The 12062-nt window shown below is 46.3% G+C and overlaps 1 protein-coding gene across 5 annotated transcripts in view; it reads right to left on the reverse strand.

Annotated features, from left to right (window-relative positions):
* MED1 (mediator complex subunit 1) overlaps positions 1-12062 on the reverse strand; it is a 51121-nt gene that overhangs the window by 11969 nt on the left and 27090 nt on the right. For all 5 annotated transcript variants that reach the window (XM_031657064.1, XM_031657062.1, XM_031657061.1 and 2 more), the window contains 6 exons: positions 10277-10388; positions 8720-8844; positions 8346-8464; positions 5669-5870; positions 724-819; positions 503-608 (listed from right to left, as the gene is read on the reverse strand). In XM_031657064.1, coding sequence (XP_031512924.1) covers positions 503-608; positions 724-819; positions 5669-5870; positions 8346-8464; positions 8720-8844; positions 10277-10388 — 760 coding nt within the window. The remainder of the gene's footprint in view (positions 1-502; positions 609-723; positions 820-5668; positions 5871-8345; positions 8465-8719; positions 8845-10276; positions 10389-12062) is intronic.

Raw genomic sequence — 12062 nt, forward strand, 5'->3', positions numbered from 1 at the left:
GCTAGGTTTTTTTTTGTATTTTTTTTAGTAGAGACGGGGTTTCACCATGTTAGCCAGGATGGTCTCGATCTCCTGACCTCGTGATCCGCCCGTCTTGGCCTCCCAAAGTGCTGGGATTACAGGCTTAAGCCACCGCGCCCGGCCTTTTTTTTTTTTTTTTTAAATGGAGTCTCACTCTGTCATCAGGCTGGAGTGCAGTGCAGTGGCTCGATCTCTGCTCACTGCAACCTCCACCTCCCAGGTTCAAGTTATTCTTCTGCGTCAGCCTCCAGAGTAGCTGGGACTACACGCGCCCACCATCACGCCCGACTAATTTTTATATTTTTAGTACAGATGGGATTTCACCAAGTTAGCCAGGATGGTCTCAATCTTCTGACCTCGTGATCTATCCGCCTTGGCCTCCCAAAGTGTGGGGATTACAGGCGTAAGCCACCGCACCCTACTCAACAACATTCTGTATACATCTCTAAATGAGACTCAGATGAAAAAGGGCCAAGGCTACCTTTGAACAACTTTGGCAATGAAGTCATCTGTGCAGATGAGTGCATCTGACAGCCCTTTGTAGAGTTTACAGCTCACATGTGTTGAGTCCTGCACATCCATTACCACTGTAAGACAAAATACATAGGAAATTATTTGAGATAGATTTAGCTTCTGACTTTCCAAAAAAGACATAGGGACCAAACCGCTCTGTGAGAGGTGTTAGCCACCCACACAACTCACCACACACCAGGGAGTCATTCACAGGGTGCTGAAAAGATACGCTGAAACGAGACTCTGAGAGAGGACATACTTCAAATTGGAGGAGCCCAGGAGAATCTAAAAGGCAAAGAGAAAGATCATAAAACAACCAAATATAAGACTTCACACAGGCCGGGCATGGTGGCTCATGCCTGTAATCCCAGCGCTTTGGGAGGCCAAGGCGGATGGATCACCTAAGGTCAGGAGTTCAAGACCAGGCTGGCCAACATGGTGAAACCCCAACTCTACTTAAAAAAAAAAAAAGGCCTGCCGGGCGCAGTGGCTCAAGCCTGTAATCCCAGCACTTTGGGAGGCCGAGACGGGCGGATCACGAGGTCAGGAGATCGAGACCATCCTGGCTACCACGGTGAAACCCCGTCTCTACTAAAAAAAATACAAAAAACTAGCCGGGCGTGGTGGCGGGCGCCTGTAGTCCCAGCTACTCGGGAGGCTGAGGCAGGAGAATGGCATGAACCCGGGAGGCGGAGCTTGCAGTGAGCTGAGATCCGGCCATTGCACTCCAGCCTGGGTGACAGAGCAAGACTCCGTCTCAAAAAAAAAAAAAAATTAGCCGGGTATGGTGGCGCACGCCTGTAATCCCAGCTACTCAGAAGGCTGAGGCAGGAGAATCGCTTAAACCTGGGAGGCAGAGGCTGCGATGAGCCGAAATCATGCCATTGCACTCCAGCCTGGTCAACAAAGAGTGAAACTCCATCTCAAAAAGAAAAAAAAAAGGCCAGGTGCAGTGGCATATGTCTGTAATCTTAGCACTTTCGGAGGCTGTGGCGGGCGGATCACGAGATCAGGAGTACGACATCATCCTGGCCAACGTGGCGAAACCCCGTCTCTACTAAAAATACAAAAATGAGCCAGGCATGGTGGCACATGCCTCTAGTCCCAGCTACTTAGGAAGCTGAGGCAGGAGAATCGCTTGAACCCGGGAGGCAGAGGTTGTAGTGAGCTGAGATCGTGCCACTGCACTCTAGCCTGAGCAACAGAGTAAGACTCCGTCTCAAAAAAAAAAAAAAATTAGCCGGGTATGGTGGCACAGGCCTGTAATCCTAGCTACTCAGAAGGCTGAGACAGGAGAATCGTTTGAACCTGGGAGGCAAGGGTTGCAGTGAGCTGAGTTCATGTCACTGAACTCCAGCCTGGGCAACAGAGCAACACTCTTATCTCAAAAAAAAAAAAAAAAAAAAAGACTTCACACAAATAACATTCCTTAAATGTACAGACTGAAATTCTTTCTCTCCCTTCCTTGGAAACTAAATCGCACACTTTTTTCACATACAAAACCTACTATGTCATCCACAGATGATAGAAGGAATCAGAATCCAGGAACCTGCCAGTTTGTTATAAATTTCTCCAGAACAAAAGTAGCTAGACTTTCAATTTTCCAAGATGAAGAAATTTAATCCCTAAAATGTAAAAGTGAATTCTGAAAATAAAAGTGGCTGAGTGTCTCATTCTACTTGATAAGCAGATATCCAGAACCACTGCTATAAACTCTACTTTCTATCAAGTATTTGCAGCTGTTAGATGTGCAGCCCATAGTTTGGCAAACAGAGATATAGAGGCTGTAATCTAAAATAATGTATTTATTCCACATATACATATATCTAGCCATCATCATATGTTCTTATGCCAGATGTGCTAGCAGCCTAGACACAAGGATCATATACTTTCTTTGTAAAAACCATGCCTCTCTGTAGGATTAGCTCCATAACTATCTTATGAAAACTCTTTTTTTTTTTTTTTTGAGGTGGAGTCTCGCTCTGTCGCCCAGGCTGGAGTGCAGTGGCCAGATCTCAACTCACTGCAAGCTCCGCCTCCCGGGTTTACGCCATTCTCCTGCCTCAGCCTCCCGAGTAGCTGGGACTACAGGCGCCCACCACCACACCCGGCTAGTTTTTTGTATTTTTTAGTAGAGACAGGGTTTCACCGGGTTAGCCAGGATGGTCTCGATCTCCTAACCTCGTGATCCGCCCGTCTCGGCCTCCCAAAGTGCTGGGATTACACGCTTGAGCCACCGCGCCTGGCCAAAAACTCATTTTTAAATGCCCTAAAGCTATCTGGAGACTTCTTACGGCATTAAAACACATGAAACAAAAGTGCTACAAGTTTGAATGTATATACTCCATGTTATTACTCCAACTACTAAAAATTTCTCATTTCTAAAGCAATTCTTATTTCCACGAGAAGTATCTCCTGGCCCAGCACAGTGGCTTATGCCTGTAAATCCCAACACTTTGGGAGGCTGAGGTGGGAGGATCGCCTGAGACCAGGAGTTCAAGACTATCCTACACAACATGGAAAGACCCCATTTCTACAAAAAAAAAAAATGTTGCTGTATAAATATGCACAATGAAATAAGTATAATAAAATTTTTTTTTAATTTGACTAGATGTAGTGGTGCATGCCTATAGTCCAGCTACTTGAGGAGCCTGAGGGAAAAGTATCACTTGAGCCCAGGAGTTTGAGGCCAAAGTGAACTATGACTGTACCACTGCTTTCCAGTCTCGATAACAGAGCAAGACCCTGTATCAAGAAAAAAAAGGCCAGGCATGGTGGCTCATGCATGTAATCACAGCACTTTTGGGAGGCTGAGGCAGGCAGACCACTGAGGTCAGGAGTTCAAGACCAGCCTGGCCAACACAACAAAACCCCGTCTCTACTAAAACTACAAAGATTAGCCTGGCATGGTGGTGGACACTTGTAATCCAAGCTACCTGGGAGGCTGAAGCAGGAGAATTGCTTGAACCCAGGAGGCAGAGGTTGCAGTGAGCCAACATCACACAACTGCACTCCAGCCTGGGTGACCAAGCAAGACCCCATCTCAAAAAAAAAAAAAAAAAAAAAGAAATCTGATTTGCCTTCCCTGTTTCTTATTGTCTACCATTGGCACTGACACATGTCTATCAACAGAGCACTTCTGACTTAAGATTTTTAAAATTAACTGTGGTTAGCTAGAACAGCCAAAATTTACAGCAAGGCTTCCAACAGCCATGTTTGAAAATCATCAGGATTTAGGCCAGGTGCCGTGGCTCACGCTTGTAATCCCAGCACTCTGAGAGGCCAAGGCGGGTGGATCACGAGGTCAGGAGTTCGAGATCAGCCTGGCCATGATGGTGAAACCCCGTCTCTACTAAAAAAAAGTTTTTTAAAGTAGCCAGAGGCTGAGGCAGCAGAATCGCTTTAACCCAGGAGGCGGAGGTTGCAGTGGGCCAAGATCGCGCCATTGTACTCTAGCCCGGGCAACAGAGTGAGACCCCACCTCAAAAAATAATAATAAAAGAAAAAAAGAAAATCATGAATCAGCATTCCAGAATCCTGAAAGAAAAAAGGTCTAAACCTTAAAGCTGTAAGATTAAGTTCTCCAAACAATGGGGAGAGAAAATATACTCAGGACTAAACCTGGGAAGCACTCTCCTAACAACCTAAAATTTAACCTAAAACTGGCCAAGCACAGTGGCTTACACCTATTATCCCAGCACCTTGGGAGGCCAAGTCGAGAGGATCGCTTGAGCCTAGGAGTTAGAGACAAACGTGGGTAACAGAGAGAGACACAGTCTCTACAGAAAAAAATTAGTCAGGCTTGGTGGTACATGCCTATAGCCCCACCTACTCGGGAGGCTAAGGCAGGAGGATCGCTTGAGCCAAGGAGGTAGAGGCATCAGTAAGCTGTGGTCATTCCACGGCGGTTCAGCCTCGGCAAGAGAGTGAGACCCTATCCCAAAAAAAGCCTCTCTCACTACACCATTCCAAGTTCCACCTCATGTATATCTGCTATAAGGTACAGGCCCTAAAATATCCAGTTATATTACTATGTTCAGAAAAAGAGTTAAGAACATTGCAAAAAGCAGTGGTCTCCAAATGCTAATCTACAGACTGGTTCCATCAAAATGATTTGTGGAGTTCAGATTCCTATCTCTTCCCACTGAGATTATCAGTTCATCTGCATGTGGAAACAAAGCATCTGTGATTTTTTTTTTTTTTTTTTTTTGAGAAAGAGACTCACTCTGTCACCCAGGCTCAAGTGCAGTAATGCAGTCTCGGCTCACTGCAACCTCCGCCTCCTGGGTTCAAGTGATTCTCCTGCCTCAGACTCCCAAGTAGCTGGGACTACAGGTGTGCACCACCACACCCAGCTAATTTTTGTATTTTTAGTAGAGACGGGGTTTCACTATGTTGGGCAGGATGGTCTTGATCTCTTGCCCTCATGACCTGCCCACCTCAGCCTCCCAATGTGCTGGGATTATAGGCACAAACCACTGCACCCGGCCTGGTGTTCCGTTTTTGATACAGGGTCTTACTGTTTTACCCAGACTGGAGTGCAGTGGTGCAATCTGAGCTCACTGCAACCTCTGCCTCCCAGGCTCAAGCGACAATCCTGCCTCAGGATCCCAAGTAGCTAGGACCACAGGCGCACACAACTGGCTACGTTTTACTAGCGACGGGGTTTTGCCGTGTTCCTCAAACTGATTTCAAATCATGGGCTCAATTGATTTGCCCACCTTGGCCTCCCAAAGTGCTGGGATTACAGGTGTGAGCCACCACACCTGGCCATAATCTGTAGTGTTAAAAGCTCCACAGGTTTGATTTTTTTTTTTTTTTTTTTTTTTCTTTTTGAGACAGAGTCTCACTCTGTCACCCAGGATAGAGTGCAATGGCATGATCGAAGCTCCCTGCAACCTCAGCCTCCCGGGTTCAAGCAATTCTCCTGCCTCAGCCTCCCAAGTAGCTGGGACTACAGTTGTGAACCACAACGTGCAGCTAATTTGCTTGATTTTTATGCCAAAATAAAAAATAAAAATAAAAATAAACCACTTTTAAGTTCCACAGGTGATTCTGATGGGCCACCAATTAAAAAACCACTAGAAAAGTAAGTTTCCATCTTCCTGTAAGCATATCAAAGGAAAGGCAGTACCTTCTTTCAGAATAGTTCTTTTGACACAGCTTCCAATGAGGGTGTTATAGGCCACTTGGTGTCTGATCAGATTTAGGATAAGAGGAACTCGGCCAGGGTGCTGAAAGGTGATTTTGCTAACAAGGGTTCCCTGTAGACTTCGGCCATCTGGAAGAGGAGCATCCTTGTTGAGGAAATAGCAGTGCTGCTGACCAGGAAGAGCCTGGGCAAAAAGAATAGTTAACGAGTGCTATTTAGTTACCTATTGTATTCCAACCACAAAGTACCCTGAAAAAACCTACTCAAAAAAGTGCAGAAAAGTCTCCACAGTGAATGTTTTCATCAGCTGATATTATAAATGCCAATGAATTACTCATTAGGCTGAAAAGATGTCTTTTTAGTAAATGCACTATGCTAGCGGTTTCCTAACCTAGCTAACATAAAAACTACCCTCAGAAATCTGTATTAAAGAGGTTCCTAAACCATAAATGCAAAATCTCTTTTTTTTTTTTTGAGACGGAGTCTCCCTCTGTCACCTAGGCTGGGGTGCAGTGGCACAATCTCGGCTCACTGCAAGCTCCGCCTCTTGGGTTCACGCCATTCTCCTGCCTCAGCCTCCCGAGTGGCTGGGACTATAGGCCCCCGCCACCACGCTCAGCTAATTTTTTTTATTTTTAATAGGGATGGTGTTGCACCGTGTTAGCCAGGATTGTCTCCATCTCCTGTCCTCGTGATCCACCCACCTGGGCCTCCCACAGTGCTGGGATTACAGGTGTAAGCCACCACGCCCGGCCACAAAATCTCTATTCTTAATAAAACACCTACATAATAATAATGCAGCCAGAATTTGGTAACTACTACTTTAGTCTATTGTCAAAGATTCAAATAAATTCAAGTCCAGATGAGGTTTTGGAACATTCCATTATTATTATTATTTTTGAGACAGGATTTCACTCCCATTACCCAGGATGGAGTACAATGGTGCAACCTTGGCTCGCTGCAATCTCCACCTCCCAGGATGAAGCCCCTCAGCCTCCCGAGTAGCTGAGACTACAGGCGTGAGCAACCACATCTGCCTAATTTTTGTTTTTTTGTTTTTTTTTTTCTGTAGAGACAGGATTTTGCCGGAGGCTGAGGCAGGAGAATCACTTGAACCTGAGAGGCAGAGGCTGCAGTGAGCCGAGATTGCACCACTGCACTCCAGCTTGGGCACAAAAAAAAAAGGACAGGCGCGGTCGCTTGCGCCTGTAATCCTAGCACTTTGGGAGGCTGAGGAGGGTGGATCACAAGGTCAAGAGATAAAGACCAACCTGCCCAACACAGTGAAACCCCATCTCTACTAAAAATATAAAAATTAGCTGGGCGTGGTGGAGCACACATATAGTCCCAGCTACTCAGGAGGCTGAGGCAGGAGAATCACTTGAACTCAGGAGGCAGAGGTTGCAGTGAGCCGAGATCACGCCACTGCACTTCAGCCTGGGTGACAGAGCAAGACTCCATCTCAAAAAAAAAAAAAAAAGAAAAAGAAAAAAAGAGTCTATCACCCACAATTTCTTATTCTTTTTTTTTAATTTTTTTGAGACAGAGTCTTGCTCTGTTGCCAGGCTGAAGCCCAGTGGCGTGATCTTGGCTCACTGCAAACTCTGCCTCCCGGGTTCAAGCGATTCTCCTGCCTCAGCCTCCTGAGTAGCTGGGACTACAGGCGCATGCAACCACGCCGAGCTAATTTTTGCATTTTTTTTAGTACAGACGGGGTTTCACCCTGTTGGCCAGGATGATCTCGATCTCTTGACCTCGTGATCCACCCGCCTCGGCCTCCCAAAGTGCTGGGATTAGACGTGTGAAACACCACGCCCGGCCTCTTTTTCTTTTTTTTGAGATGGAGTTTCACTCTTGTTGCCCGGGCTGGAGTGCAGTGGCGCAGTCTCGGCTCACTGCAACCTCTGCCTCCCGGGTTCAAGCGATTCTCCTGCCTCAGCCTCCCAAGTAGCTGGGATTAGAGACATGCACCACCACACCTGGCTAATTTTTGTATTTTTAGTACAGATGAGGTTTCACCATGTTGTCCGGGCTGGTCTCAAACTCCTGATCTCTAGTGATCCACCCGCCTTGGCCTCCCAAATTCCCGGGATTACAGGTGTGAGCCACTGCGCCTGGCTAATCACCCAAAATTTCAACAAAGAAACGTACATTGTTGTTTCCTAATGGAAGCTCATGCCCTTTTACTTCAGTACATTTCTGAGATTTCTTTTTTATTTTTGAGATGGAGTCTTGCTGTCACCCAGGCTGTAGCACAATGGCACAATCTTGTCTTACTACAACCTCTGCCTCCCGGGTTCACGCCATTCTTCTGCCTCAGCCTCCCGAGTAGCTGGGATTACAGGCACCCGCCACCACACACGGCTAATATTTTGTCGTTTTAGAGACGGGGTTTCACAACATTGGCCAGGCTGGTCTCAAACTCCTGACCTCGTGATCCACCTGCCTCGGCCTCCCAAAGTGCTGGGATTACAGGCGTGAGCCACTGCACCCAGCCCATTTCTGAGATTTCTGTAATTTCCTGCCTTACTAAGGACATAGGACATGATCCAGCAGTCTTGAAGAAACTTATCTGACCTCAATAATGCTATAAAGGAAGATTATGATCTTGGGTCCAAACATAACCTATAACATTCTAGCTCCCTAAGGCTTTACTTACAGCATAAAATCTCATGTTGTGATTCAAAGGTATGGGGTCAGGGTCCTTTGATAGTTCAAACTGAGTGATCAGTTCATAGAGGGGTGCGTAAGTTGGTTGAGTTTCAAACAATGGAATTCCTGGAAAAACAAGAATCAATATAATGATCATGTTAAGATGAAAACACTAACAGCTTGGTTTCCCCTTCATGATTTCTACATTCATTCACCCAAAAGACTACTTACTAAGCATTTACTAGTACAAAGCACTATAACATCTATACCAGTTAATACTTCAATGAGGCATGTAAGACTGAAAGACATCACGATAACCTGACTTTGAAGTTTCTTTTTCACACTTATAACAAATACTAGATCCTGATGCTCAAAACTCACCTGTGCAGCTCTGCAGTTTCTGAACAAATGCTCTAGATACTGGGATTGGCTGGGGAAATTTCAAGAAGAAACAGGCAGGAAGATCAACACTGTTGGCACTGGTGATTGAGGAGAAGGAAGGGGTCCTTCAAAAAAAAGAGGGTGGAAGGGTTGGATTTTGACTTCATATGAAAATGAAAAACCCAAACCCCCCCTTTTTTTTTTTGAGACGGAGTTTCCCTCTTAATGCCCAGGCTAGAGTACAATGGCGCAATCTTGGCTCACTGCAACCTCTGCCTCCCGGGTTCAAGGGATTCTGCTATCTCAGCCTTGAGAGTAGCTGGGATTACAGGTGCCCACCAACACACCCAGCTAATTTTTGTATTGTTAGTAGAGACAGGGTTTCACCATGTTGGCCAGGCTGGTCTCAAACTCCTGACCTCAGGTAATCCACCTGCCTCGCCTCCCAAAGTGCTGGGATTACAGGCATGAGCCACCACTCCTGGCCACAAACACCTATTCTTTTTTTTTTTTTTTTTTGAGACGGAGTCTCACTGTGTCTCCCAGGCTGGAGTTCAGTGGCACGATCTCGGCTCACTGCAAGCTCCGCCCCCCGGGTTCACGCCATTCTCCCGCCTCAGCCTCCCAAGTAGCTGGGACTACAGGCGCCCGCTACCGCGCCCGGCTAGTTTTTTGTATTTTTAGTAGAGACGGGGTTTCACCATGTTAGCCAGGATAGTCTCGATCTCCTGACCTTGTGATCCACCCGCCTCGGCCTCCCAAAGTGCTGGGATTACAGGCTTGAGCCACCGCGCCCGGCCACAAACACCTATTCTTAAACATGTATGTATCACACAGACACATGAGTACAAACTCTCAAAAGCTCACTCTGTGAAACTTCCCCAAATTCCCAAACATGCTATTGGTTAATGCTGTAGTATTTTATTAAACATTTATCCTGAGGCGTGTTCTCCAGTTACTACTCCAATGTAACTTCAAATGAACATAAGATAAAAGAGGGCACTCATTAAACCAGAGGAATTAGCACAGTTCTCTTCTTTCCCTCTCAGTGCAGAGAATGTGTTCTATGAGCAGACTTTGGAGAGGAACACTCAGATATCGAACAAAAGAGAAATCAATGAATGGATAAAACAAAAGGCCAACCTCTAGAAATTCAAGTAGGGTAAGAGCCAGGTTAAAACTTGTTCCAGGCCGGGCGCGGTGGCTCAAGCCTGTAATCCCAGCACTTTGGGAGGCGGAGACGGGCGGATCACAAGGTCAGGAGATCGAGACCATCCTGGCTAACACGGTGAAACCCCGTCTCTACTAAAAATACAAAAAACTAGCCGGGCGAGGTGGCGGGCGTCTGTAGTCCCAGCTACTCGGGAGGCTGAGGCAGGAGAATGGCGTGAACCCGGGAGGGTGGAGCTTGCAGTGAGCTGAGATCCGGCCACTGCACTCCAGCCTGGGCGACAGAGCGAGACTCCGTCTCAAAAAAAAAAAAAAAAAAAAAAACTTGTTCCATGCTGCACTTTGAGAAAAATTGACTTTGCTAGTCTAAAATTATATTTAACTTACCATTTATTGTCAACTGGATGCGACCCCATAATTAATGGTGCAATTGGGAGTTTGTACATAGCAGATGTTCCTTCAATTGTCACTGATGCATTCATGCCCAAAGATCGAGAAACTGGGGATAGGAAAGAAAAAGGGTATTCCTCAAAGTAATACAAATGACGGGGATCACAGTATGTTTTAAAAGGTTAATTTTTGCAATATTTGTCAGCCATAATTTATCAGATGCTGTTATTCCCTTATTTATTTTATTTTATTTTTTTGAGACGGAGTCTCGCTCTATTGCCCAGGCTGGAGTGCAGCGGCGCAATCTCGGCTCACTGCAAGCTCCACCTCCCGGGTTCACACCATTCTCCTGCCTCAGTCACCCGAGTAGCTGGAACTACAAGCGCCTGTCACCATGCCCGGCTAATTTTTTGCATTTTTAGTAGAGACGGGGTTTCACCATATTAGCCAGGATGGTCTCGATATGCTGACCTCGTGATTCACCCACCTCGGCCTCCCAAAGTGCTGGGATTACAGGCATGAGTCACCGCACCCGGCCTTTTTTTTTGAGACAGCCTGTAGTTCCTATAAAACTTAGAAATCAGGCCAGGCGTGGTGGCTCACGCCTGTAATCCCAGCACTTTGGGAGGCTAAGGCGGATGGATCACAAGGTCAGGGGTTCAAGACCAGCCTGCAGAATATGGTGAAACCGCATCTCTACTGAAAACACAAAAATTAGCCAGGTGCAGTGACAGGCGCCTGTAATCCCAGCTACTCAAGAGGCTGAGGCAGGAGAATCACGTGAACCCAGGGGGCGGAGTTTGCAGTGAGCCAAAATCACGCCACTGCACTCCAGCCTGGGCGACAGAGTAAGACTCTGTCTGGAAAAAAAAAAAATAGAAATCCTGGAAGTTACCTTTCTAACCAACCAATAATTATTTTTGTCAGTAAATAAAACACAAAAACAATGCAGTCCAAAAACATCATTTTTGAAGGGCTCAGTATCAATATTTACTTATTTTTTCCTCAGAATGCATTTAAGTAGGATCATAATAAAAGGACAGGCTGGTGCACTGGCTCACACCTGTAATCCTAGCACTCTGGGAGGCCAACGCAGGAGGATGGCTTGAGCCCAGGGCTTCGGGGGCTGCAGTGAGCTGTGATCAAATCACTGTACTCCAGCCTGGGCAACACAGTGAGACCTACCCTGTTCCCCATGCCAAATTATAATAACAATAAAGGAGCCTGACACCGAGGCTCACGCCTGTAATCCTAGCACTTTGGGAGGCCAAGACAGGTGGATCACTTCAGGTAAGGAGTTCAAGACCAGCTTGGTCAACATAGTAAAACCCCATCTCTACTAAAAATACAAGAATTAGCTGGGTATGGTGGTGCACGCCTGTAGTCCCAGCTACTTGGGAGGCTGAGGCAGGAGAATCGCTTGAACACAGGAGATGTAGGTTGCAGTGAGCTGAGATCACACCACTGCACTCCAGCCTGGGTGACAGAGTGAGACTCCATCTTAAATAAATAAATAAACAAAGAAACGAACAATAAAGGGATGGAGTCAATGAGGGAAGCTACAAAGGGACCTAAGGAGGTATTAGTCCATTTCACTTTTTTTTTCTGTTTGAGATGGAGTTTTGCTCTTGTTGCCCAGGCTGGAGTGCAATGGTGCAATCTCGGCTCATTGCAACCTCCGCCTTCTGGGTTCAAGCAATACTCCTGCCTCAGCTTCCTGAGTAGCTGGGATTACAGGCATGCACCACCACACCTGGCTAATTTTGTATTTTTAGTAGAGACA

This window comes from Papio anubis, chromosome 17 (genome assembly GCF_008728515.1).
Source record: "Papio anubis isolate 15944 chromosome 17, Panubis1.0, whole genome shotgun sequence".
Taxonomy (NCBI): domain Eukaryota; kingdom Metazoa; phylum Chordata; class Mammalia; order Primates; family Cercopithecidae; genus Papio; species Papio anubis.